We start from the raw sequence: 27,737 nt of genomic DNA on the forward strand, positions 1-27,737 counted from the left end.
ACTGACTCAGAGCTTACTCAGTGCAGACAACCTATTGTTCAAGACTACTTGCTGAAATAATTAGAGGCAGTCGTATAGGATCCCGGCTGCCTGTACCAGCAGGTAACATTTGGGGCCAACAATAGGCTAACCAAAAGCTTAAAAGGAAAAGCTGGGAGATTAGATACCTAGGAGAGGCTCTGAAAATCTCCAACACATTCCTGGAACTCTAGAAGGCCACCCACATGTGTAGGACTGTTCTCATGCCCCGAGCTGTGAACGTGTGCAAGAAAGACCTCTGGTTAAACTGGGGACTCTGTGCAGGCAGTGTAAGCTGAGGCAGAACTTTAAACTTCCTGGCTGAGTGTTGAAGGCATGCTCCAACATGCACGCAGAGCCCCTTTGCACAAAGTGGAATATGTATGGATTATAGGCTGATTTATAGATTATAGGTTATAGCCTGTGCCTGTTTGTTTTATGTTCCCCCAAATGCCATGTTCTTTAATGCAATCTTGTGGGGGCAGATGTATTAGTGTTGATTAGGTTGGAATCCTTTGAGTGTTTCCATGGAGACATGACTCAGTCAACTGTGGGTGAAATGTTTGATTAGATTATTTCCACGGAGCTATGGACCCCGCCCATTTAGGGTGGGTTTTGATTTAATCACTGGAGTCCTATAAAAGAGCTCGCAAGCAGAAGGACCTCAGAGCAGCTGAGACATTTCGGAGATGGCCACCGAAAGCAGACTTTTGCTGACATTTTGGAGATGCTAGTGCAGAGTCTGCTCTGGAGAAACTAAGAGAGGACAAAAGGCCCCAAGGGAAACATTTTGAAGAATGTACAGGGGCTGAGGGAGGAGCTGGTACACAACCTGGATCAGCAGATGCCAGCCATGTGCCTTCCCAGCTAACAGGTTTTCCAGATGCCATTGCCCTTCCTTTGGTGAAGGTATACTCATGTTGATGCCGTAATTTGGACATTTTCATGGCCTTCAGGCTGTAAATTTGTAACCAAATAAACCCCCTTTATAAAAGCCAGTCCGTTTCTAGTATTTTGCATAATGGCAGCATTAGCAAACTGGAACATAACCCATAGATTATCTATTATAATTATTAAAATATAATTAAATATAATGAAAATATAATCTAAGGAAATCTCTGTCCAGTCATAGGTAACCAAGATTTCGGTGGCCATACACAACAAGCATACAGACTTTACAAAACTAGTTCGGAAGAGTCACTAATCAAGGAAGCAACAATAACAATAAACAGCAACAGCAAATGCTGGGGAGAGGTCGGGGGCAGAATCTAATTTCCAGGGTTGTCACATTATACTATTTAAAACATCTGGTTTTTAACAAAAAATTGCAAGACATGCAAAACACACACACACACACACAAAGAAAGTATAGCCATATACGGGGAGAAAATTGTCCCTGAGGAAGCCCACGTGTGGGACAAATGTTTAAGCCATCTACTTTAAATATGATCAGATAACTAAACGAAACTATGTCTAAAAGAGGAGAGGAGAGTATGAGAATGATGCCTCATAAGATAGAGAGTATCAGTAAAGAGATAAATATTGTAAAAACAGAAATTCTGGAATAGAAAAGTACAATAATTGAAAAGAAAATTGCAGTAGAGGGGCTCAGCAGTGCAGTTGAGTGGGCAGAAGGAACCAGTGAACTAGAGGATAGATCAATTGGGATTATCCACTGTTCTGGTTTGCTAATGCTGCCAGAATGTACAATACCAGAAATGGATTGGCTTTTATAAAGGGGGTTTATTTGGTTACAAAGGTACATCTTAAGGCCATAAAAGTGTCCAAGTGATGGCATCAACAAGTATATCTTCACCAAAGGATGGTCAATGGTGTCCAGAAAACCTCTGTTAACTGGGAAGGAACGTGGCTGGCGTCCGCTGATCACAGGTTCGTTCCAGCTTCTCTCGCAGCTCCTGCGCATTCTTCAAAGAGTCCCTCTTGGCTACAGCTCCTCCAAAATGTCACTCTTAGTTGCTCTGAGGACCTTCTGTCTGCGAATTCCTTTTACGACTCCAGTGATCCAATTAACACCCACCCTGAATGGGCAGACTAATACCTCCATGGAAATTATCCAATCAAACATCTCACTCACGGTTGATTGAGTCACATCTCCATGGAAACACTCAATCAAAGGATTCCAATCTATTCAACACTAATACATCTGCCCGTATACGATTGCATCAAAGAATATGGCTTCTTCTGGGGAACATAATACATACATACTGGCACAACCACTCTGAGGAACAAAAAGAAAAGAAATGAAAGAAAATGAAAAGCCCCTAAGACTCTTAGGACCGCACCAAGAAAGCCCACATGCACGTAATGGGAGCCACAGGAGGAGAGGAGAGGGAGAAAGGGAACAGAAAAAATATTTGAAGAAATAATGACCCCAAACTTCTCAAATTTGGTGAAAAGCATTGATATATACACCCAAGAAACATATAGCCAAAGTGATCCACACCTGACATGTCATAATCAACTGTCAAAAGACAAAAACTAAGAAAGAATCTTGAAAGGGGCAAAAGAGAAGTAACTCATCACATACAAGAGAACTTCAATAACTTCAACAGCTAATTTCTCATCAGAAACCATTGAGGCAGTTGGCTGATATATTCAAAGTGCTGAAAGAAAAAGACTGTCAATCAAGAATACTATTTCCAGCAAAGCTAGCCTACAAAAATGAAGGAGAAATTAACACATACCAAGATAAATTTAAAAATGAGACAATCTATCATGAGCAGGCATACCCTTTGGGAAATACTAATGGGAGACTTTCAGGTTGAAATAAAATAATGGACAGTAACTTGAACCCACACAGTGAAATGCAGGGAATGAATGATGGTAAGGAAATAAAGGCACTTCCACGGATGGGATGAAAATTCTGGTTTGTGAAGGAGAAAATGGAGAGAAAATAGTACCAGAAGGAGATGGGAGGTTGAGGGAAGATAAGGCTTTATTTTTAAATTTTAATGAGCCAATGGTAAAGACTCCACTCATAAAGGAGGTTGAAGATATAACAGAAGGAATAATCAATTCCTGAGAAAGCAGGAGGTCACAGAATCCAAAGCATAGGTAGGGGATTAGCTTTAGGTAAGAGAAGGAACAGTTTTTGGTTTTAAGGAGGAAGGGTGCTCAGGAGGGTGCAGATGAAGGTAGGTTTGTATGTGTTGTCAGGAACATGAGGGAGTTCCAAATTGCTGGTTTCTATTTTCTCTGTGAAGTGGGAGGTACAGTCAACTGCTGAAAGTAGACAGTGGAGGAGGGTCAGAGTTGAGGAGAGTGCAGAAGTTGTGAAATAGTCACTTTGGAGAAACCAAGCATGAGTTGGCCAGAGAAAACATTCCTAGGTTTCCTGACAAGGCTGAGTGTCCATTTGAGATTGATGATAAAAATTTATAGGCCCATCAGTGTGCTTCCTTTGTGATGTCCTCTAGCTACTCTAGCGTAGACATGAAGACAGCAAATTTTTGTTTTTGTCCAGAGTGTTGTACAAAGACACATGATTCCAAGGTACTGACTAATGTTCTTGAGATGATGGACCACTAAATCTAAACTGGGTGAAGTGTAGTCATAGATGAGAGAGTGCAGATAGATTGTAAGGAAGTAACGAGGGGAGGGGGCTGGAAGTTCTGATGAGGTGAAAGATTAGTCTTGGAGAGTAGTTATACTGCTAGCAAGGAGATGGTGTGGCTGTCACCAACTGAGATGTTTGAATAAGTGAATTTGAAGAGGGAGCAGTTATAGATCCTGGTACAGATTGAGGTGAGTCCACGGGGATGGATGACTTTAGGTGTCATGGAGGCAAAACTCATTGGAGAACTGGAGCTTGAGGAACTGAGAGGCGAGATGTTGAAATCACTGAGGATGATGGTAGCTCTGAGAGAAGAGAGGAAGGCATGGCCAGCAGTCACCATCTTCAGTGAATGAGAAAGATAGCTGAAAAGTTGGTAGATGGCAGCAGTGAAAATGAGGAGGAGGTGAAGTTAAATCTCATGAATCTCAAAGGAGCAGAATTTTCCTTCTTTTGACAAGAGGGCAGAGGAGCAATGGTCTGAAGATGTCAATTAGGAGCAAGGAGGGCACCAGTCCCACCTCCTGGCCCCAAGACACTTGGGACAGAATCCAGCCCACAGCCACCACTTGGACTAGCTGAAGGGGACCTGGTGCCTCAGGGGAGAGCCAGGATTCATTGAAGGAAAGGAGGTGGAAGGAATGCTCAAGAGCAGTTTGAGGATGTGGGAAATGTGTTTGTTAAGAAATGGTAGGAAGAAGGGCCCCGGGGAGCAGTTGGATGTCCTGTCCTGAGACCTTCCCTTGGGTCACCAACAAATGCTTTTATTCAGACATCTCCAGAAGGCCCTCAGGTGTGCTGCTAGCTAGATGGCAGGGCCCGGAAAGCTACGCTTTTCATCGTACCTCATATGGGATTGCCCACGTGTGGTTTGGTGTCCTTAAAGCCATTTGGGCCACATGCCTCAGAGAAGCTAGGCCTACACAGGTGACTTGTCTTCCCAGGCCCAGGGACAGGGCTGCAAGTCCTCTAGAGGATCAATGAAGGGAACCCAGATAATCCCAAATGAAAGTCTTTGGGTGGTGGGGACCCAAATCTGAAGCGGAGCCCTGATCGGCAGTCATGGGAAATCCAAGGTGCTGGCCCACACTTCCTCTTATTCATGTGTGGCAACTGTTGAAAAATATTGCCAACCCGGGTGCCCTAATCTGAGCCAATGCCATCCCATGTGGGCTGTATCCCTGAAGGATGGAGCATGTTTCGGATCCTGTGCTAAATTCCTACAATTTCCTGTTAGATGTCACCTTCAGTTAGAAGCAGACACTGTGGGCTTCCATTGGGAACGTCTTTCCTGAGCAGGGTGAGGTTGAAGCCACGCTGGAGGCTGTAGCTCAGAGCAGGGGTCCACGGTTGAGTCTGGAAAATGTCCTCTAGTCCCACCTGGGCACAGCCAGCCTAGCGGCCCATTGTACACAGCAGAAGGTTCCTCGAGGTCATCGCACGCTTGCCCCTTAGGTGCATGGGTAGAAGTTCTTGCTAGCTGCAGGTTCAGGGCTGGACAGTAGGAGGAGGTCACATGCCCTGGGATTCTAGTCTTGCCTTTCCAGGAACAATTTACAAAGTGTCCCACACCCAAATGCTAATAATTTCTAGGATCTTGAGTGAAGTGAGATCTGCTTAGGGCAGAATGTTCACTCTGGGATTCGAGGCCTGAAAGGCTGGGAAGGTAGGGTCAGACAGCAAACAGGAGCCTGCCCCAGGACTGGGTGAATTATACTTGCCCGCAAAAGGCTGTTTATGGAAAGAGAAAACACAGGTAAAAACCCCAAGCCTGCACCTGGCACATAGCAGATGCATCATGATAATCACTGAAGCTAATACTTACAGTTAACTGGCAAGTACATCACTGAACCCTCATACAAATCCTTGAAGAAGGTGTGATTATTGCTCCCATTTTACAGATGCAGAAACTGATGAACAGAGGTGTTATGAAACTTTAGGGCATTGCTCAGAGGGAAACCCAGACGATTTGCTCGCAAGCTTGCTCTCCTAACCACTATACTTAGCCTTGTGTTAGAAACAGCCCTTCCTTTTTCATATTCCAGATATCAAGAGGATCCCGAGAATGTATTTTCCGCCTGGTCACTTCAGTTTGGAAATCTAATATCCAGACCAGGATTGAATAGATATTCCGAATTTCCATGGTTATGTTATGGAGTGGATGAGAAAAGGTGGTGGAAAAAGCCAGATCCATTTTGCCCTTAGCTGGAGGCAGGAGTTGGGGTGTCCTCGGGTGGCTGGCATGTCTGCCCGCTTGGCTGTCAGTTAAGGGCAGGGCGCCATCATTTGTCTTGCTGGTGCAGAGCCAGCCATCCCAGAGCATATGCCCCCTTCCAGGCTTTGCAGGGGGCACATGAGTCAATGGGAGGGCTGTGTTTTCCATGCTCTCTGGGTCTCGGTTCCAGGCTCTGGAAAGTGACTTCGTAAGTGCCAACCTCCACCACTGGATAGACCTCATTTTCGGATACAAGCAGCAGGGGCCAGCCGCGGTGGAGGCCGTTAATACCTTCCACCCCTACTTCTATGGAGACAAAATGGACCTCAGCAGCATCAGTGACCCTCTGATCAAGAACACCATCCTGGGCTTTGTCAGCAACTTTGGGCAGGTCCCCAAACAGGTACAGCATGTCATTTGTCTTGTTTCTCGAAAGGGTGTGCATGGAGTGAGCGTGGGTGAGAGAGAGGGTGATGGGAGCGGAGGAGGCCTGGAGAAGCAAAGTGTCCGCCCCCTCGGTAACCCTCAGTTACCACCCGATGATGATGAGGAAGATGATGACGTCATTAGTGATAATGATGGAGGCCTCATTCATCTGTCACTTAAGTTACAGACACCATGATAATTTTCTCTACACAGAATTTAATTCATTAATGTGTGTCTACCCTACATGGTTGTTAAGATATCTGAAGTGCTTGGAAGTATCTGAAATGATTAGCACTCAATGTTTGTTAGTTATTAATGTGATTACTTCCTCTCATTAGCTCTGGGTATAGGGATTATTCTGCCATTTACAGATCAGGAAACTGAGACTCAGAGAAGCTCAAAATTGCACCATCACCAAGCAAGGGAAGTAGGGCTGTGGACCCATCTGGCTAATTCCACGGTCCACGCCTCATCACCACAGGTGTGAGAGCATAGAGATTCTGCCCCAAGGACCCCTGGTAAAATTTCAGGGGTCTTGCATGCACCTTTTGCTCCATTGGCTCCATCTCCCATCGCGATACTTCCTTAGCAATTTGCGGTTGTGCGTTCTTCTTGATGTCTTGTTGAGAGGCGTGCAAGAGAGTTAGGGCCTTACTTAGCTGCCTCCACCGCTGTTTTCTCCCAATCTGTGGGTCTGTGTAGAGATGGTTTATTCCTGGACACAGTCTCCATCTGGGGTTGGAAGCATGAACCCAGTGCTGGGCTGCCAGCCTAGGCAGTCAGGAGCCGTGCTGGGATGGGAATGCATAGACCCAGCAGTTCTCCTTCCAGAACATTCCTGGACAACGCCCTTCCCCACATACAGCCACGGGGGTTGGGTGGGCTCATCTTGTAGCTCCTTTCTGCCTCACCTTGTGTTACCTGCTTGGTAACCTGCTTGGTTTTCTTTTCTTTTCTTTCTTTTTTTTTTTTTTAATTAAATTCAGTTTTATTGAGATATATTCACATACCATACAATCGTCCAATCATCCATGGTGTACAATCAGCTGTTCACAATACCATCATACAGTCATGCATTCATCACCCCAATCTATTTTTGAACATTTTCCTTACATCAGAAAGAGTCAGAATAAGAATAAAAAATAAAAGTGAAAAAGAACACCCAAATTATCCCCCCCCATCCCACCCTACTTTTCATTTAGTTTTGTCCCCATTTTTCTACTCACCCGTCCATACACTGGATAAAGGGAGTGTGATCCACAAGGTTTTCGCAATCACACTATCACCCCTTGTAATCTACATTGTTATACAATCATCTTCAGGAGTCCAGACTACTGTGTTGGAGTTTGATAGTTTCAGGTATTTACTTCTAGCTATTCCAATACATTAAAACCTAAGAGATGTTATCTATATAGTGTGTAAGAATGTCCACCAGAGTGACCTCTCGACTCCACTTGAAATCTCTCAGCCACTGAAACTATATTTCATTTCATTTTGTATCCCCCTGCTTGGTTTTCTTGATCTGCTCACAGGTAAGGGGGATGCACGAAGATGTCAGGGTGACTTTGGATGGTGTGCATGGCCAGGGAAAGTTTTGTAGAAAGGAGAGAATTTCAGTAAAGATGTTTGGACAGCCCAGTGGTTTCATTTCTTGAATTAAAAAAATATATATATAATATATATATATTTATATATAATTATTCAGATAAACCAACAAAATCATTCAAAATGCTAGCCACCAGCGGTGCCCTATTTTGTGTACTCATAATCTTTGTTCACAACAAAAATCTTTTCTCATCAGTATAGTCACCGAGTACATATCAGTTTATATTCTGATTTTCCTAAATGATATACCAGACGTGGTTTTATTTCTAAATCATCACCAGAATTAGAATTCTCAAGGTGGTCCCAGTATGGAGCTGTGATTGAAATGCCTGAGGATGGCACACTGTTCCATTAACTGGCTCTGCCTGCTAAAAGCGTTTGCAGGGACCCGGCCAATAGATGTTTCAGGCATGAGAAAGAAAGTTCCTTATTTAATGCTCATTTAAAAATCATCGTTCTGCTTTCTGATGTATCGATCACCAGCCCAGCTTTCTACATAGCCTAGTGTTTGGTCAAGGGCTCGGTAACTGAACCAAGGCGCAGAGGGGCCCTGAGATCCCCAGCTGGAGTGGGCCCCTCCCCTCACCCCCCCCCCCCCAGCTTGGGGGTTTCCATCAGGATGCTGAGGAGTGGGCTGGTGGATGGCAGAAGCAGCCCAGGGGAGGGCGGAGAGCTGGAGCTGGCAGCAGCCGCACCCTCCGTGCCAGCCACAAGAACTCAGCTGGGCAGTGTGGCCTTGTGCTCAGTGCTCTGCTCAGTGATGCTAAAGCTTTGGCATCAGAGGCGATTTAATGGCAGAGAACTGAGAAAAGATGAGAATAAGAGTGGCCATGAATGGGGTTCACCTGTGTTCCTTAGAATATTTGCATGGATGTCATTGAAGAATTCCATATTGAGATATATAGCTCAAGCACAGGAAGAAAGACGTGATCTGGGGAGGAAAGAGCCACTCTGGCCCGGTGGTGTGAGTGGCAACTCTCCCAGGGACTGGGGTCCTCAGCTCCAGGGAGTGGAGATGACAGATGTGAGAGGTAGAAGGGCTACCTCTGCCAGCCATGTGCTGTGTGACCTTGTGAGAGTAGCTGTCCCTCTCTGAGCCCCAGGCCCCTCATTGTAACTGAGTGAGCCAGATGGCGTTGTACATGCTTGTCTCTCCAATGGGGCACAAACCCCACCTGACCAGCACCCAGGAGCCAGCGTGCAGCGATGGCCTGTGCCTGGGTGGCTGGTCCCAGACATTTGTTCCGGAATGATCTGTGTGGCACGTATCTGTCCATTTGCTCCCCCAGCTCTTTACCAAACCCCACCCGGCCAGGACTCCCGCAGGGAAGCCTTCGTCTGGCAAAGATGTGTCCACAGTGATGAGCCCGCCGGGTCAGCCCCAGCCGTTTCTCTACAGCCTGCCGTCTCTGAGGCCCTCCCAGGTCACAGTGAAAGGTAAGCACCAGCCCCACTTTGTGTTCTCCAGGGACTTCGGCCCATGTGGCGACCTGTCCCAGAAGTCGTCCTTCCTTATGAACTGGAGATCCTCTAGGGGCTTGGGAGCGGAGACCTGGGGAGGACACTGGGGTCCTGATTCCCAGTGGCAGGAATCTGGGGAGGTCTCTGCACTGGAAGGGTTCCAGGGGGACCCACTTATCTGCCTGTCTCGTGCACATACAAACACACATGCACAGACACGCACACCCTTCCTTCTCACATCCAAAGATGAGTGGGGAAGCCCCCAGGTTTCCAGAGGCTGGCTGGTCCAGAGCTTGCATTCAGATGGAAGTCCTAACAGGCCTCAGTGCCCTCAAAGCACATCCTGGGCACTAAGGGAACTGAATTTGTTTATGCCTTTTCATCTGAGCAACCCCATGAAGTTCACTCTCCCCAGCCCCTCCCTGCAGGAGAGGGGACATCCCATAGTCAAATTTTTGGAGACTTTCCTGGATCCTGATCTTACCTCTGCCACCTGGTTGGGTAGAGGTCAGGAAGAGGGGTGCATTCCCACATCACCCGGTACAGGTCCTTGAGGAGGGAAAGCCCCTCCATCCCAGCCCCCTGCAGTGTGCACCATCTCTGGGAAAGCAGGCTGGTGCTGAGCTCTGCATTGGCTTCGCGTCTATCTGTCCTGAGAGCCTCCATCTCCCCTTGTTCCTGGCATCCCTTCTTAGGGGACACTGGGGACCTGCGTGGCCATGCAGTTCATGGACCTGCCTCAGTTAGAGGGAGGAGGTCAAGGACCAAGCACCCTAGAGAAGGCTCACACCCCGTAGGGCCCCAGAACGAGGCGCCCAGTGAGCCCCTCCTGGCCTGGGGACAGTTTGCTGCCATGGCTCCGTCTCTCTTGGTCTGAGCCCAGCAGCAGGGCTTGCTCTTGGGTGCATCAACTCCACTATACTAACTGGGGTGTAGATATGTTCCTTTTCTCGCTAGGCTCAGAATCCCCCAAAGGGGCCATCGGCCACATCGTTCCCACCGAGAAAACAATCTTGGCTGTGGAGAAGAACAAGATGCTGCTGCCCAGCCTCTGGAACAGGACCTTCAGCTGGGGATTCGATGACTTCAGCTGCTGCCTGGGCAGCTACGGCTCCGACAAGGTGAGCGGCTGCTGGGGTGGGCCAAGGGTGGGCCTCGGGTACCTTGGGATTCTTCCAGTTGGAGGTAGAAGGGGGTGACTGGTAAGCCGGCAGCAGAGGCAGCCTGCTCCCTCCAGACTTCCACACAGCCATGCCCCCAGCCCTGGGAAGGAGACGGTACAGGTGGCGGGAGAAGGGCTTTGATCACTCAAGTACCAAGCCCACTTTCCAGGAGTCAAGCTTACAAGTTAGCAGCTCCTGCTTTCTCCACCAGAGCCAGGTGTCTTGGTTACTCTGAGCCCACCAACTTTCGCTCAGTCTAGGGGAAGTCCCAGGGGGCTACTCCTGCCCAGTGGGCCTTAGGCTCAGAGGACAGAGTCTGGACATTTAGTGGGATGCCGGGAACAGGCCCCTGGTTGCTCATCCTTCCCCTCCATTAGGACACTCATTTACAGTTGCTTCTCCTTGTTGGCTGCAGTAACTCTGACTTAACAAATACCGAAATCCTGGGCTGGGTTCATGCAAGCCTCTGGCCACATCTTCATCAACCAGTTGACACATAAGCTTGTTTCATGTGTGTTTCTTTGTAAAGACTCCTTGTTTAATGAGCATTGTTGATTCAGAACCCTGAACTCACAGCCAGCAGCACTCGAACTTGTGCCTGAACAAAGCTCATCTAACACACTTAACTTCTCCGGAAGGTGCATCCCAGCTCTCTTGCTCTTGGGATCACTAGACAGCCCTTCGGCACTACACTTGGAAGCCATTTTAGGCAACAAAATCAGTGCCACTAAATGTACCTCGAAAGGGCACTTGTTTACACAATGGTAGCTGAAACGAGACGGCTGAGCATGCCTTGTTCATCCTCAGGTGGGAATGTGCACATGAGGCAACTCAGATTTTTTTGTTACTCCGTGCATGTCCACGAATGACCGCGAAAGTGCTGCGAGTATTGATTTTGGGTTACAAATAAGTTTTAGCCAGTAAACAGATCCCCAGATACAGAATCCACAAATAATGCAGATTGACGGTTTCTCTGCCTTCTTGAGGTGGCCTCTCCCCACCTCCCTGCCTCCTTTCCTACCCTAGCTCCTCTCCTACCCCCACCTCTCACCCCACTGTATCGCGCGGGACGGCCTCCCTGACCCCCAGCCCTCTCCCACCGTCTTCATAAGCAGCCAACAAAGCTGGCCGTGGGCGTTACTGCCCCTCTGGAAGCTGCCTCTGACCTCCCCAGACTGCAGCTTACTGTGCATCCCAGGGGGCTTCACACTGTCCCCCAAAACACCTACTCACTTGCCTCTCCCCATCCACAGGCTGGATTTTGTCACCAGGGCCTGACCCAGAGAGGGTCTCAGTCGTGTTTCCTGAATAAGTGATCTGTCCCCTTTCCCACGGTGGATGGGGCAGCACAGCGGCACCCAGACTCTCCCACACCCGTCTGCCCCGGGCGCCCCAGCCCCCAGCTGGCCTGGCCCGACACTCTCCCTGCGGGTTTCCCACAGATCCTGATGACCTTCGAGAACCTGGCCGCCTGGGGCCGCTGCCTGTGCGCCGTGTGCCCGTCCCCCACGACCATCGTCACCTCTGGAGCCAGCGCCGTGGTGTGCGTGTGGGAGCTCAGCATGACCAAGGGCCTCGCCAGGGGCCTGCAGCTCAGGCAGGTATGTGCCCAGCGCCGCCCTTGCCCCATGCCCCGATCATGGACAGGAGCCACAAAAGCAGAGAGGCACCGAGGGGCACGGGGTGGCAAGGGTGGCAGTTCATTCTCAAGGTGACTCTGACACTCGCGCAGGACTGTTGCTTCCACTGAGGCAGTGAGAGATGGTGCATCCAATGCAGTGATTTATTTTTACATGAAGGGCAGAGGCAGGTATTAGTGTCCTGTACCAGGGACCTGTTTTGAGCATTTGCCATGAGCTGGACATTATGTTGGCACTTTTGTGTGGCATTTCTCATTTACCAACAGCCCTATAAATACTGCGACTTTATTTTTAGTGGGTACTATTATTGTCCCTACTATACAGGTGAAAAAGACAGAGGCTCAAGAAACTGAAGTGGCTCATCCAAGGTCATTTAGTCAAAGGGTGAAAGACCATTTCAGAACGGAAGTGGTTGAAGTCTTGCTTCAACTTGCTTCTAGACCTAATAAACCATTATGTCCCACGATGCCCACGTGCGCTCAGTACTCACGTGTCTGGGTCGCTCTGTATGGGAACAATAATCTCGTACAACAAGTATCATCATCCCTTTCAGATGTGGACACGGAGGCTAAGGAAGGTTTAGGCATTTGCATGTGAATCTGGGTTTATCTGACCCTATATTCCAGGCTTTCTCCCCATGTACTCTTGAACTTGCCCTAGAATATCCCAGTGGACACCGCCAATGCCAAAATGCAATTCATTTTTTACGGCTGTTATTTACTTAACCATATAGCCCCCAGGTAACAAAACAAAATACATCCTGCACTCACTCACCCCGGACCAGATTTTCTAAACTGAAAATGCTTCCCTTGGGCTATGATGCTGGGTTTCTGCCCACTTTTCAAGCCACTCCTGTCCCCTCCAGCCAGCCCTTATCCCGGGCTGCAGCCCCCGTCCAGTCAGGGTGCCCAGGGGCCTCCGTGAAGAGGGGTTACCTGACGCCTCTGTCAGTGCAGGAGGCAGTGCACCTGCAGAGAGGCAGCCACACAGGTCCAGTGCAGGTCAAGTGCAGGCTGCCTTCCCCTCCAAAGCCAGCTGCAGAGTTGCCATCTTCGGTGCTTCTGGCCTGCAGAATGAGTTTCCTTGTTGCTCTCTGGGCGTGTCCTTGCTCCTCTCCATCAACCACTGATGTCAGGGGGCTGGACTTCTATTCCTGGCCTAAGTGAGGAGTCTGTGCATTACCTTCCTGGAGTGCTTTGCCTCTTGGGGGGGTATTGGTGATGCCCGTTTCTGACTCTCTCTGGACTCTTGGGAATGCAGCCCCCCTCCCTGACTGCAGCCTTGAGCAGCGTGGGGCAGCCCTCCCAGCCCACGCCACACTCCTGGTCAGTAGTAAAGATGCTCGTAAAAGTCCCGGTATTGATAGCATAAGGATGTAATTTATCATCCTCTCCTAGTTCTAAACCAAGAGAAAAGTGCATGTGGGATCCCACAGGCTCTTATTTTTCTATGCAAAAGAGACCACTTTATCATTCACCCAAGAAACCCACCGTGGCCTTGGTGACTCCCAAGACCACCTGTTTCTCAGTGAGAGGCTCACCCCTGCCCCATAGCCAGAGAAGTCATTCATCGACTTGCAAGCACAGTTTCAAGGGTTTTGTTTTTAAATATATTACAAGAGTCAAGGAAAATTTCATATTCATTCCAAAATAGAACAATCCCTTATAATCCACAAAGTTTCCATTTTTGCATCTTGTCGTCCCCAAATTTGCATATTTATGCCATTCTGATCATTGTGGACAGATTTTTGTTCTATTATTTCCACCTAGTCTATCACCGTGTTTCCATTTTCCAAGAGGCTCTGTAATTTACATTTCAGTTGTTCCATAGTATTCCATTTCTATAAAATTACATTTCAGCTGTTTTGTTATGTCAGTCAGTGCACCACAGTTCATAAACTGGTTCTTCTAAAACTAGATAGTTAAGTTGATTGCAAGTTTTAACCATTTTAAATAGTACTGCAAGAAGACATCTTCCATAGATTGCCATTTGCTTCTGATTAATTGTTTCCTTAAGATAACTTTGTAGTAGAATTACTGAGTGGTGACATAACGCTTTCCAAGATGGTTCTAGCACTTTACAGTGCCACCAACAATTAAGAGTACCCATCTCACCACAATGTAACCAGCATTGGGAATTATTTTCAGAGGTTTTTATTTTATTTTATTCACATTTTGCTGCTTTAGTCAGGTGTAAGATGATTTAATGAAGTTATTAATTTCTTGCCAACCATGCTAATTTATTTTTATTTTAATATTTTATTTTAAATATTTCATGCTAAGTAGAAATACATATATTAATGTAGTGCTCATGACACAAATTCAACTCCAAAAAAATCTTATTTTATGTTTATTTCAACACTTAAAAATATATTATAGATGAATCAAAGCCCCAGCTGTGCCTCCTGAAATCCCTTCCCCTCTGTATTATCCAAGAGAGCATTTTTCCTATATTTGGTGTGTATCCTTTTTGCTATATTCTTAATGCAGCTAGGCATCCAAATTTAGTATCTTGCAGTATGCTTTTCATAACAATGAACTTGAGTTTTAGAGCAGTTTGAGGTTCACAGAATCCATGCAGCAAGTAGAGAGAGGTCCATATAATGAAGGTTTTAAAATTGGCCTTGGAGAAGAAAATATTGTTCTGAGAAAACAAAAGAGCCCATCAAGAATGCATTTAAAACTACTCTGCTCCTTCATTGATTTCTCCTGCCTTTCGGGATGGCGGGGGTCCCGGAAGCCTCCCGATGCTTTCTTTAGTTGCTGGGCTGGCTGAGACCACTAGTCCTGTTTAGCGGGTGGTACTCGGATGCACAGGCCGGCCTCCCGCCCTCCCCACAGCCTCCATCAAAGAGCAGCAAGCATAAGCATTTGGCCCCAGAACTTCCCTCTCTGAATCCCCAGTCCTAGGGCCCGGGGCCCATTCTTTAGGTCTCCTGTGATTGAAACTCAGTCGCCAGACTTAATTCATTCTGGGAGAAGTATCAGGAAGCTCCTGTATAAATCCTCTGCCTCCATCAATTCATTTAGATGGTTTCCATTTTCCTAAGACAACTGAAATCTTCCCTTGGAGGTGATACCCAAAGGCTTGCCAGGCCCATCCGGTCATGGCCGTATCCATGGAGGACAGACTGGGATCAGTGGCACAGTTCTAAATTGCTGGGCCCAGGCAGAGGGACAACTTTTGAAAAATGATGCTCGGCTTCCCTGACTCAAATCAGAGAGTGGTTCTCACTTTCTCAGTGGGGGGTTGGATGTTAGGAAGGCCAGGCCCGCCATGTTCCAAAATGTCACCTCTGTGCCCGCTCTGGCTCAGTGCAGAGGATGAAAGGCGAAAGGGCCCACAGATCTCAGACTCTGCCTACCTGGCTGCCTCTGGGACGGTTGGGATGGACACTGCACCGTTACCAGCAGCAGAGGGCCCTGGGGACCAGTGGTCCTGGCAGGCCACCCTGCTCGTCTGGACATGTCCAAGGGGGAAAGGCCTCCAGCCAGATGAGGGCACACAGCCATGCCTGAGCCTCAAATACTAAGGCTCTGAGCCTCATGCTGCCATGTACCAGACTGGACATGAACCCAGCTCCAGTGGACTTCAGAAGTCATGTCTTGGGAACCTTCTCCCCAGCCTAGTTTCCAGGGGCAGGTGGGTTTCCAGGATTCCCTAAGTGTGGCGATGGTTCTCACACTTGAGTGTGCCTGAGAAGCCCCGGCGAACTGTGAAAACCCGGAGTGTCAGGCTCCACCCCCTGAGCTTCCGGTTCAGTAGGTCTAGGGTGGGGCCCCAGGATGTGCAGGTGATTCTGCTGGCCTGGGGACCACACTTTGAGAACTGCATTAGCACCTGAGTGGTGGCAAGTGATGTTTCAGGGTTTCAGGCAAATCAGGGGCATGCAAACCATAAAGAGGGTCTGATCTCTGCTTGGGTTATGGTCAAAAGAACTACTGATTCTCTCCAGCGGGGCTGAGGTCCCTGCAAATGGATGGAACTGAGAGTCCAAACAAGGATACACACACACACACACACACACACAGGGCTTTGGGATTGCTGTGTCTCACTGTGTCTGCTCCCACCAACAGTAAAAGGGGACCCTGTCAGCACCTGAACGTCTCTCCAACCCCCCCCCCCCCCAGGCCCTGTATGGACACACACAGCCGGTCACGTGCCTGGCCGCCTCTGCCGCCTTCAGCCTCCTGGTGAGCGGCTCCCAGGACCGCACCTGCATCCTTTGGGACCTGGACCACCTGGCCCACGTGGCCCGCCTGCCCGCCCACCGTGAGGGCATCTCCGCCATTGCCATCAGCGACGTCTCGGTGAGGCCTTGGTTTCTCAGTGTCTGGGTCCCTGCTGTACCTCGAGCCTGTGTGGTGGCATGGCAGAGCAGGCCCCAGAGAAAGGCCAGGGCCAAGGGGTCCCGTGTTGAGTGGACCCCCGGTGTGTGACTCATTCGCTGTGGACTCACTCCGCACACATAGCCTCTGGAACCAGCTTTTACTGTTGGCTTCTTCTGCTTCTCCCTCAGCGTGACGGGAGGTGTCTGTTCTGGCACGGGCACCAGGACATTGGGGCAGGAAGGCTGGCTTTGGCGAGGGGTCTGCCTGGGCCCGGCTTAACAAATTCAGCTTGTGGATGGCAAGTCAGTGTTGACTTGGCAGTTGCCTCTGGTCACCGAGGCAGGCCGTGCTTCTGCCTGGGCCTCCGTGCTGGTGACAAAGATGAGTCTAGAACATGTGGGAAGGAAGGTGGAGGTAGAATTAGAAAAACAGAGAGAGATAGAGATAGAGGGAGGGGAGTGAAGGGAGAGTAGAGAATGGTGAAGGCTTCTTGACCTGGAGAAGCCACTCTCCAACCCCTGCACTCTGTCATGAGGTGAAGGGGAGAAGGTAGAAAGAGCTTCTTCTTTCGAGATTCATGGATCTGACTTCAAATTCCAGCTGTGCTACTTACTTCCTGGAGTGCACTGGGTCTCGTACCCCTCTGGGCCTTAGAATGAGACTTGGAGGTAATGCATTTCAAAAGCCTGATGTATCCATGCACTTGCAACCCATCTCATTCTGCAAAAACTTTGAGGGGGCAGCTCTTGCACAGGGTAAGATCTTATCAATGGTAGCTGTAACCATTGCCCTTGCTGCTTTTCAGTGTGGAGATTCTCCTGGGCTGGGGTTCCTTGAGGATGCAGGCTTCTGCATCTGCTTATAGAAAGCCCAAGGGTCAGGGGGGAATGGGGTGCCCCATAGGAGGAGGGGGAGATGATGGAGGAGTCTGCTGCTGCTGGTGCCAACGTTGGCAGAAAGAGGTGTTCCAGATAGGACTGAATCCAGGGTGAATGTTGGATGGATGGATGGATCAATGGGTCAATGGACTAATGGATAGATAAATAATTGGATGGGTAGGTGGATGGATTTGTGGGTGGATTAGGTGGATGAGAGTGGGTAGGTGAATGGATGGATGGATGAATAGCTGGACTGATGGGTGGATTTATGGGTGGATTAGTAGATGCCTAGGTGGATGGGTAGGTGGAAGATGAATAGATGGTTGGTGAATGGGTGGGTGGATGGATATACCAGGGAAGGCACCAAACCCTGATCTGAGAGAACATAAATGCCAGAAGTAATTGTGTCCCCAGACCTGAGGGAAGACTGCACCAGGACAAGTTCTCCTGGAGCCAATTGAGTTCAGTAAGTGCTGGTTGGTCCCAGGGCTGGATGCTGGGCACAGAGATGGATCAGACATGGTCCCTTAGCCTCAGGAAGAGCCAAGAGGGAGCCCATCCCAGGGTGCTAGTCAGGAAAACCCAGATGAGGGGCACTGAGCTTCCCACAGACTTTGCATGGTTAGGGCCAAGCTCAAAGTCATGGCCCCAGATGGCTCTGTGGGTCTGCAGTGGCTGTGTCCATTACTCCACTGGGCACAGCACAGACAGCGACTTGAGAAGCAAGGACTCTGGCCATGAACATTTCAGGGGATGCAATGGTGACCTTTATCTTCAGAAATTATTTCTTGAAGGACACTGCCCATGTCTATGAGTCACATGTTGCTGCTTGATCTCCTGTACCCTGTCCTCAAGTGGGTGAAGTCTAAAGTGTCTTCATGGGGCAGGGCTGGCCAGCCAAGAGCAGGTCCAGCATCCAGAGTCAGGAGTGGTCTCTGTGCTGAGTCTTTATGCCAGTCAGTAAATGGCCAGGAAGTGGGAGGAGCCACAGGGTGAGCCAGTGAGTATCCAAAGACACCAGTGCCATCTGAAAGATGGCAAGGGTTGCAGTTGTGTGGAGACATGGCTGATCTGTGAGTCAGCTAGGCAGACATGCATGGGTGTTTTGGAGCATCTCAGAGACCTTGGTTCAGAGGATGGCAGGTTGTTGTGCAGGGAGCAGGCAGCTGGTGTGTACAAACCAGGTGGCTGAGCAAGTGGCAGATGGGCAGGCAGTGGCTCCAGCTTGGACTGAAGCCTGTTTGCACTGCTGCAGGGCACCATCGTCTCCTGCGCTGGGGCCCACTTGTCCCTGTGGAATGTCAACGGACAGCCCCTGGCTAGCATCACCACGGCCTGGGGCCCAGAAGGAGCCATGACCTGCTGCTGTGTGATGGAGGTGCCTGCATGGGACACAAGCCATGTCATCATCACTGGGAGTCAGGATGGCGTGGTCCGGGTAGGTTGTCTCGGGCAGAAAGGTTCTCGGTACTAGAAATGTATTGTTTTTTATTGTGATCACTTTATCCCAGGGTCAAAATCTGCAGTTAAACCTATGAGGCCATTCCAGACCAGGTCCCCATGGCAAGTGAGGGCAAGGGCAATGCTCTTTCCGGGCACAAAGTAAATAAATAAAATCATATATATATATATATATATATATATATGATTTTACATATATTTGATTTTACATGCACACACATAGATCAAATGAGATAAACTTTTATTGTTACAAGGCATGGAAACTGAATAGTTAAACGCTTACAAATATAGCTGATGCTGAAAAGAGATATTTGTGTCATCTGTTCATCCATCACCCATCCACCCATCCATTCATCCATCCACCCACCCACCCATCCATACATCCATTCATCCATCCATCCATCCACCCTTCCATCCGTCCACCCTTCCACCCACCCATCCATCTACCCACCCATCCACACACCAATCCACCCAACCATCCATCCACCTGTCCACCCATCCACCTGTCCACCCATCCTCCCACCCACCCATCCTTCCATCCATCCACCCACCCAACCATCCATCCATTTACCCATCTATCCATCCATCCATCCATCCATCCATCCATCCAAATGTCAGTTGAATTCCACAAAGTATTCAATAAATTGTCTATTGGATTCTATACACATTTATGAAGTTTTTATTGTGCCAAGATGGCCATGCCCCAGGGACTTCCAAGGTTGAATCTCAGAATAATCCCTGAAATAATGCTTCAGGAAGCAGAATGGAGTAACAGTGGTGAAGGCACAGGGGAAAGATGGATTTCCTCTGGGGGCACAAGGAAAGGATGGATTTACTCCCAACAGGGAGACCTCAGCGGAGGTAGAATTTCAACTGAATCCTGAGGAGGAGGAAGAGTCCGAGGCTGTGGGAAGGCTGAGCAGGCTGAGGGAAGACAGAGAAGAGACTGAGCAGGGATCCTTCAGGGAAGTCCCCTTGAAGGACCCAGCCTCTGGCCTGAGGGGCTCACAGGGTCTCCTGGGCAGGATGGAGACCTGAGGAGGTCAAGGATGTTTGGACTTCGTGGGGTGTGATCACACACCTGTGGGTCAGCCAGGGAGCCTGGGATGTCAGCGAGGCACGTTCTTTCCTGAGTCCTGCCCAAAGGATGCATGGGGGTCTCTCCTTCACTCAGCGTCATTCATTCAACACACTAATTGAGTGCCTAGCATGGCGCAGAGCTGTGCGAGGCCATTTCAGTGGAGGCTGCTCCCTTCTTTAGCGACAGAGAGTCCAGACTTGGAGCAAATGAGAAGCCGGGCAGGGGGGCACGGACAACAGGGCTTGGCGCCAAGTGGCTGGGCACAGGAGGCTTCCCAGAATGGATGGCAGCACTGAGGGCCAGGGGACGTTAGCTAGATAAAATTATGACAAACTGTTGCTGAGTCACAACCCTGCAGGTAAGGGAAGGGAAGGTGTGTTTGCAGATGAGGCATGGGGAGCCCAGCTCAGCTAAGCTGCAATTTTGATGGGCCAAAGCCCCCACAGAAGGAAATAGAAGGCTAAGTAACCCCTTTTTCTGGGAATAAGTTAACGTCAGAAGTAAAATTGGAGCCATGCCCATACCTCCTAGCCTCTATCCCCCTTCACCTCTCATCCCCAGCTCACTGCATTTTCTCTTTTCTGGACAGATTTGGAAGACGGAGGATGTGAAGATGTCTGTCCCAGGGCAGGCAGCGGCAGAAGAGTCCTCAGCTCAGCCAACAAGCCCAAGAGGTACCAGCTCTGCCAGGGGTGCAGCTTTCTCTTCCCTCCCACCCCCGTCCCACCCTGGGCCCAAGGGCTGCCTCTGCACCCAGGCCCTCAGAGTCCATGGAAGCCTGGAGGCTCTCGGGAATGCTGGTGGGCTTTTGGAGGGGAAGGGCATGATTTGTTCACCGCTAATTACTGGTGGAATAAGAAGCAGTCTGGAGGTGCCCTGCTGAGCTCCTGGCCTAGTCTCCACAGAGACTAGTGAGCTCCATGATGCTCCTTGGCATGAAGACAATGGTGGTGGTGGCTGTCGGGGGGTCCTGAGTTTCAGGATGGGGAGGTACACCTTGCTGAGCTTGATTGGATGCTCTCTGTCTATTTGGATGACTTTCAAATGCCAAACTTCCCAGCCCCAGGCCAGGATCCAGCTGGCTGGTTGCCTGGACAGCCGGGCTGCAGACAGGAATGAAGGGGGGGCCTCAGCACATCCCCCAGAGGAGAGGAATTGGCCCCACTATGCCCCAGCATGCCCTCTTAATCCTGGCTCAACCTCATCACACATCATGACACGTTCCTCAAAGAGGGTCTGAGGACACCTACATCAGCATTGCCCAGCACACTTATTCAAAATGTAGACCCCAAGTCCTGTTCCTCAATCTAACCCACTGGAAAAAGTAGGGAAACGACAGGAATTTGCGTCTCTAACAAGCTTCCCAGGTGAGTCTCTGTGTGCACTGAAGTAAGAGGACCCGTATTCTGGAGAAAGCCCTCCTTGGGTTGTGACAGATGGGACTGGAGTAAGAAAATCTGCTCCACCTTCTGCCACCACGGCCACTGCCACCACCCACAGCCTGACATCTAGTAGAGCAGACTCCTCTCAAAGGGCTAGGCATGCTGTCTTCGTTTGTCAGGGCTGCTATGACAAATACCCCATGGAGGGTTGGCTTGAACAACAAGAATTTATTGGCTTACGGTTTTGGAGTCTAGAAGTCCAAAATCAAGGTATCAGCAAGGCCATGCTTTCTCCCTGGATTCCATAGCACACTGGCGCTGGCTTGCCTCAGTCATGGGGGTTCCTGGACTTGCATCTCTGCCTCTATCATGGCTCACTCTCTCTCTCTCTCCTTATGTCTGATCTTCGGGTTCTGCTGACTTTGTCTTCTTGCGGCTTTCTCTGACTCTGGCTTCTCTCTCCAAGGCCTCCAATAATGCAGACTGAGACCCACCCTGATTTCCTTGGGCCACACCTAAATCTGATCTTCAAAGATCCTAGTCACAAATGAGTCCCCACCTTCACTGATAATATGTCTTCAAAGGGTCCTGCTCACAAATGTATTCACACCCTCAGGAACATGGATTAAGAGCCTGTCTTTTGTTGGAGTACATGATTCGATTGACTACACATGCATTCTTGTATTTCTCTCTGCAGCTCTGGAGGCACCTGTTGCTATTACACCCGTATGGCAGGTAGGGAAACTGAGGCACAGAGAGGTTCAGCAACTTGCCCAGAGCTACTCAGCAAGGATATTAGCACTGTCATTGTCATTTCTGCTGCCATAGCAGCCACAGACCCTCCCAGGATAATCTTAACCACAGATGCCATCTCTTAGTAATAATCACTGTCATCCATGTCACCACCGCCCAAACCACAACCTCCACAATAATCACAACCACAAACCATCAAAGCTGCCTCCACATTCCCTACTACCACAGCTGTCCAACCACCCCACCAGCATCATCACCTTCTCTAAAGCTGTGAACCTTCTCTAAACTCTTCCCCACCAAGGACTGTCCCTGCTCTCTGGTGCAGAGCTGAGACATCTGTCTTGGGCACCTGTGATTAAAGGAATTGCATTCCTAGGAGGTGAGAATTCTCCTATATAATACATAAGCCCTTCTGATAGTGCCTGGCTTTCTCTGCATCCCAGAATCTGCAGAAGAGAATTCTCTGGATGGCTGAGGGCTACCTTTTGGAAAGAGTAACCATTTGCAATTAGCTCATTTCTAAAATGCATTACACATCTCCTGGCTTCATTCTGTCATGGATTATTTCTTCCTGCAAGTGGGCGCAGACATTTGTCCACTCCCTACCACGTGGCAGGTCCTGGGTTCTGCACTGGGGATCCCTGCCTTCAGGAGCTCCCTATCGAGAAGCCCTGGAGGGGCAATCACATTCAGTTCACTGGCCTCGTACATCCTGGGTACTGTGAGGCCACAAGGAATCAGCTCCATCCCAGCATGAAAAAAGGAAGTACTGGGCGTGTATATTCTAAAAAACTCCCAGCACTTCTCTAGAAAGTGGGAGCCAAATTGTGTCCCCTCCACCAACCCACTTGGAAGAGAGCTAGCAGAGTTCTTATCCCCAGCCTGCTTGTGAGGCAGTTTTGTGGGGCACCTGCATGAGGACATGCCATTCCCATCTCTGGTGAAAATGCCTGTTTCTGAAGGTATTGAAGTCCAGTAAGCTAAAGGCATTAGCTCAGCCCATGATGAATGGATGTTCAAGAGAGAATGATGGGTGGATGGATGGATGGATGGGTGGAAGGATGGGTGGATGGGTGGGTGGAAGGAAAGAAAGAAAAAAGAAAGGAAGGGAGGGAGGGAGGGAGGAAGAGAGGAAGGATGGATTAATTAAGGACATATCAAAGTCATTCTGTTGGTTCTAGAAGTCCCTGAGAATTCACAGGTTTTCATTCAGGCTCGACAGTAGTCACGAGGTTTGGTTACTTGCTATGAGGTCCAGTGAAATGAGGAGAAAAGCAGGAAATAAGTCTCTAGGCCCAGCTCTGTCACCAGCAACTTCCTTGGCTCTCAGTTTCCCCCTCTCCCAAATGGAGGAATTTCATGAGTCCCTAACTTTTAGAGTGCTGGTGACAAAACCTTACTTAGAGACAAGAACCTACCCAACAAAATGCAGGCTATTATTATTTCCCCAGACTTCTCAGAGTTTCTTCTCTCTGAACACACCAGCTGATGATACTAGGAAACTTACAAGATGGTTTCAGACCTGCAGGGACCCCAGGTCCCCATCTTTTCCCAACAGTTTGTCCTGATCTGAGGTCACCATTGCCCTACAGAATTAACTGCCAGAGTTGTGATTACAGTTCAAGGGAGGATTTGGATGGAATGATATGATAAAAAGAAGTCTGGGTCGCAGTTCAGAGTAAATGAATCTGCATGCAGCTGGTACAGACCTAACCCTCTGGAGGTCTCTACTAAAGAAGCATGCTTCCATATACTACTCAAAACTATGATTTTGTAAGGAGACCAGTATTGGACGTGACACATACAGATATTTGCACATGTCCTCATATGCATATTGCTACATCCCTCAAATGTCTCTTAAGGTATGAGAAACTAGATTTTTGAAGATTTCAGGGACACTGCATGTGTGTCCAGATATAATCTAATTTCTGCCTGGAATTCACTTGTTTGTCCTTTGCAGCAAAAACCAACCTGGAGGAGTACAAGTTATTTCAAGACTCATCCCATAGCTTTGAACTCAATCTGGTGCCTACAAAGTGTTGGCAAGAGTTCATGGGTTGGTCTTGGGCATGATCTGAAAAATGCCTGGTTCTGCTCCAAGGCAGTGTCCCCCCTTTGCACCCCTCTTGTCTTTCCTGGTGCACACCTTGGTGTCCACCATGGGACAGCTGGGGCAGCAACTTCTTCCCTGCCGTGACCCCACTGGCTTCACAGGGATGTGCTCAGCTGTATGTCTCTCCAACTCATTCTCCACATTGAAGGAATTACTATCAGTCCCCAAATGCAGTCATTAAAATGAGTGCAGTAACAATCATTGAGTTATAGTTTTTTGAAAAAATCGTTCTCAGCATTTAATTATTGGTTGTGGTGTGAAAGGATTTAGATAAGTTGATAACGCCGACTTTATGTAATTTATTTTTACTAGGCAATTACGGGCTGCATTACATCCCGGGAGCAAGGTATTGTGGGGCATCTGATTAAGCATAAAGCCAGTAAACACTGATGAACAATTTTGCTGAACTAGGCGTGCAATTTAGAAAGCAATAATACACAAATCCAATTTGGTACACAATGGATACCGCAGCACGTCAGCACATGTAACTGTCACAACCTGCAAATTAAATTGGGACAGCCCTTTTTGCAACAGCACGGGCCAAGATTAAATGTATTTTCCCCCTCAGTTTAACAACTTGCTGACCACAAATATAAATATGTGTCTATGTGTTTGTGTTCCGTGGACGCACGTCCGTGTGTGTGTGTGTGTGTGTGTGTGTGTGTGTGTGTGTGTGTGTGTGAAACCGCTGGGGGTCATATAGGTATCCTCTGGGATTGTCCCCACAGGTCCCAGGTGGGAGAAGAACCTTGCCTTGTGCCGGGAGCTGGACGTCAGTGTGGCTTTGACGGGGAAGCCCAGTAAAGCCAGCCCCGCAGTGACCGCCTTAGCCATGTCCAGGTAACTACTGCCCGGTTCCCCCGAGCCTCCAGCAGAGGGCGCCACGTCCCCCTCCAGGCGCGTCCTGGAGGCCGTGGGCTCCGGCCGCCTTGCTCTGGGAGGCTCAGGCCCACGGGGCCCAGCAGGCCCCAGGTACAGGCCAAGGGGCCAGCGTGGGGCCTGGGAAACGTCTTACATGCACGTGCTCTTGCTCTCTCTCGAACATCCATGAACTCATGCAGAAACCCAAAAGGTCAAGCAGAACTATATTGTTTCATCATTTTATTCCAAAAAGGGACCCTTCCGAGTTCCCCCACCTATTCTAGCATTTGCTAGGATGATCCTACATTAGCAGAAAATGCCTTTGGAAGGCTCTAAGCCAATATAGAATAACAGAGTGTCCAGTACCACATTATTTTATTTGTCACAATAACTGAGAGAAGGTGGTCACTGCTAGTAACCCCCTTTTAACCAGGAGATGTTTCAGAAGGTTGCTGACGTTGGAGAGCCTGCTTTCTTTCATCCCTCACGGCCCTGGAGGGGGCATCCACCGGTGGGTGGGCTTGGGTTTGAGGAGAGGGAATGCCAGTCCCAGGGCTGCACGCTCTGTGGAGAACTAGAAATCCACTCCGCCCCAGGAACCGGCTGCATCTCTCCAGGGGCAGGAGGCCCACATGGCGACACTGGAGAGAATAAGGCAAGGCCTGCCTCTCTCCCTGGAGCCTGGGCATCTTGGAGCTCCCCTGGGTTCTTTGGGAGTCATAAACCTCACAGCTCAAAAGACCACCCCCCACCCCCAGGGTGGTGCAATGCTTCCAAGATAAGCAGCCAAGCCTGCAGGCTCCACTGGGTTGCAAACCAAACCCAACCCCCAACTTGCAGTTTCCTGAGTGCTGGCTGTGATACGCGGGTCTCACCGACTTACCTTGTTTCTTCGTTCTTGTCTTTTCCCAAGAAACCAGACCAAACTCTACGTTGGCGATGAGAAGGGGCGGATATTCTGCTGGTCTGCAGACGGGTAGGAAGAAAGCCATGGTGGCTGGGCCACGCCTGGGAGGCTCTGGTGGAGCATCCTGTGTGCGGGGAGGGGCTCCGGCACTCTGGGACACACGGCTTGGTTGCAAAGGAAACCCCCAGGGCCTCCCTTCCTCATCCTGAGGGGCCCTTCCCCTCCCAAGCCTTCAAGAAGGGACCTGCCTGCAATCAGAGCCCCACACCCCAACCCTTTCCATGGCCCCGCGGAACTTGGTCTTTGATTACACAAGGACAAGCATCTACAGGAAGACTAAGACCCCATCTTCGGGGCCTGTGAGGGGCACAAGGGAAGCTGGGAATTGCCCAAGCCAACTGCACACTAAATTCCACCCATGTCACCTTACCGAGGGCTTACTGCACTGAAACAAGTTGGGTCGCTTCCTGGAAACTACTGGAAAATGTTGTGTCATCTTTATTTTATTAAAGCAACTGTTTTCCAAATACAGGAGGGTCGTGGTGCTTGGGAACCATCACCCTATTCAACTGCGGTGTCTGCGTCTCCCTCAGGGAAGGATGACCCACCTTCAGGGGGATCCTCAGCCCCTTTCCTCTGTCCCCCTTCCCAGGAACAGGCTCCTCCTCCCTGTGTCTTGCAGTGGGGCAAGGGGTCGTGGGGAGGGACTGGGCTCTGCCGAGCTGGTCAGGACTGGCTGGGCTGCAAGCCTGACCTGAGTGTTGGTCAATCCGGGATGGGGTGTCAGCCTGGGGCAATGCACCCACCTGGGTGCTCCTCCCACCTGGGTGTGCCAGTCCTGCCTCTGCTCCCACAGAAGGCGGTGGGTACCTGCAGGTTCTGGCTTGGCAGGCTCTTCCTGCGTCCAGCCTTATGAAGGCGTTATGGTCCCCAAGTTCACATGTTGACTTGGCACTGCAGCTCCTCCTAGGAAAATCTTGACCACGATGAGACTTCGTTTTCCGTCTGCAAAACTTGTGGCACATGGGGTCGTCCGTTGAGCCCCTCTGAAGTTCACCTTCTGGCCATTGAGGTATCACCCTCAATCTAAGTGTCTCCTCTCTGCCCCCAGTCTTCTTGAGAATCACCTGTCTCTAATAAAGCCAAGCTCAGGTGGGTGTGTGGAAATATGGGGTACTGAGCTCCTTAGCTTCAACTTCCCTTCCTGAGATTTCCCTTCTCCTGGCCAAGTGGGAATATGAATCCTTCTCCAAGCCCTGCTGAGGTTCTGATGGGATGTCCCCTCCTGGTTCGGCATGGAAATGGGAGTGGGAAGAAAATGAATGCAATGTCAGAGGGCCCTGGTCGTCTGGCCTCCAGGAGGTTGTGCACTGACTTAAAGTCTTAAGAAAGTAGAGGAGGTGTGCAGCTACGGCACAAATAGTGGTCAGGGTGCACTGTTCTACCTGTGAACTTCGTGGGGTCTTTGCAGAGGGGAAGGTGCTTCACAGAGCCAGGGCCTCCTCCCTGGCGAGAGGGCACATGTCTGACCCCAGGGCCCAGGCCCACGCCAACCCCCCAACACCGCCCACCTGTGGCCTTCGCAGGCAGCCCTTTTGCAATCCCCAGTCAGTGGGGCCCACGCTGGAGAACCATAAAGTTCAGAGAGGAGAGCACCACTCCCCAGGGAGGCCAAGAAACAGGATCATAAATATCCAGGCTGGGCCGGCCGTCATTTTTCAAAACACGACTCACAGCCTTTACCCAGGGCTGAAAGGCTTGCTGGCTGAAAGGCCGTGTCAGGCTCATTCCTTCAAAAAGCATTTCCAGGGCACTGGCTTTTGCTTCCCCCACGTCAGGGGGAAGACAGTGTTGCTGGGGCCTTGGAG

General features: G+C 49.6%; 1 protein-coding gene across 1 annotated transcript in view; it reads left to right on the forward strand.

Annotated features, from left to right (window-relative positions):
- WDFY4 (WDFY family member 4) overlaps nt 1–26,398 on the forward strand; it is a 278,492-nt gene extending 252,094 nt beyond the window's left edge. Inside the window, exons 53-61 of the mRNA XM_037804046.1 lie at nt 5,998–6,210; nt 9,128–9,275; nt 10,236–10,420; nt 11,905–12,063; nt 16,233–16,412; nt 18,567–18,749; nt 20,443–20,527; nt 24,830–24,941; nt 25,876–26,398. Of these exons, the coding sequence (XP_037659974.1) occupies nt 5,998–6,210; nt 9,128–9,275; nt 10,236–10,420; nt 11,905–12,063; nt 16,233–16,412; nt 18,567–18,749; nt 20,443–20,527; nt 24,830–24,941; nt 25,876–25,942 (1,332 nt within the window). The 3' untranslated portion in view covers nt 25,943–26,398. The remainder of the gene's footprint in view (nt 1–5,997; nt 6,211–9,127; nt 9,276–10,235; nt 10,421–11,904; nt 12,064–16,232; nt 16,413–18,566; nt 18,750–20,442; nt 20,528–24,829; nt 24,942–25,875) is intronic.
- Nucleotides 26,399–27,737: the final 1,339 nt, after the last annotated feature.

This window comes from Choloepus didactylus, chromosome 15 (assembly GCF_015220235.1).
Source record: "Choloepus didactylus isolate mChoDid1 chromosome 15, mChoDid1.pri, whole genome shotgun sequence".
Taxonomy (NCBI): Eukaryota; Metazoa; Chordata; class Mammalia; order Pilosa; family Megalonychidae; genus Choloepus; species Choloepus didactylus.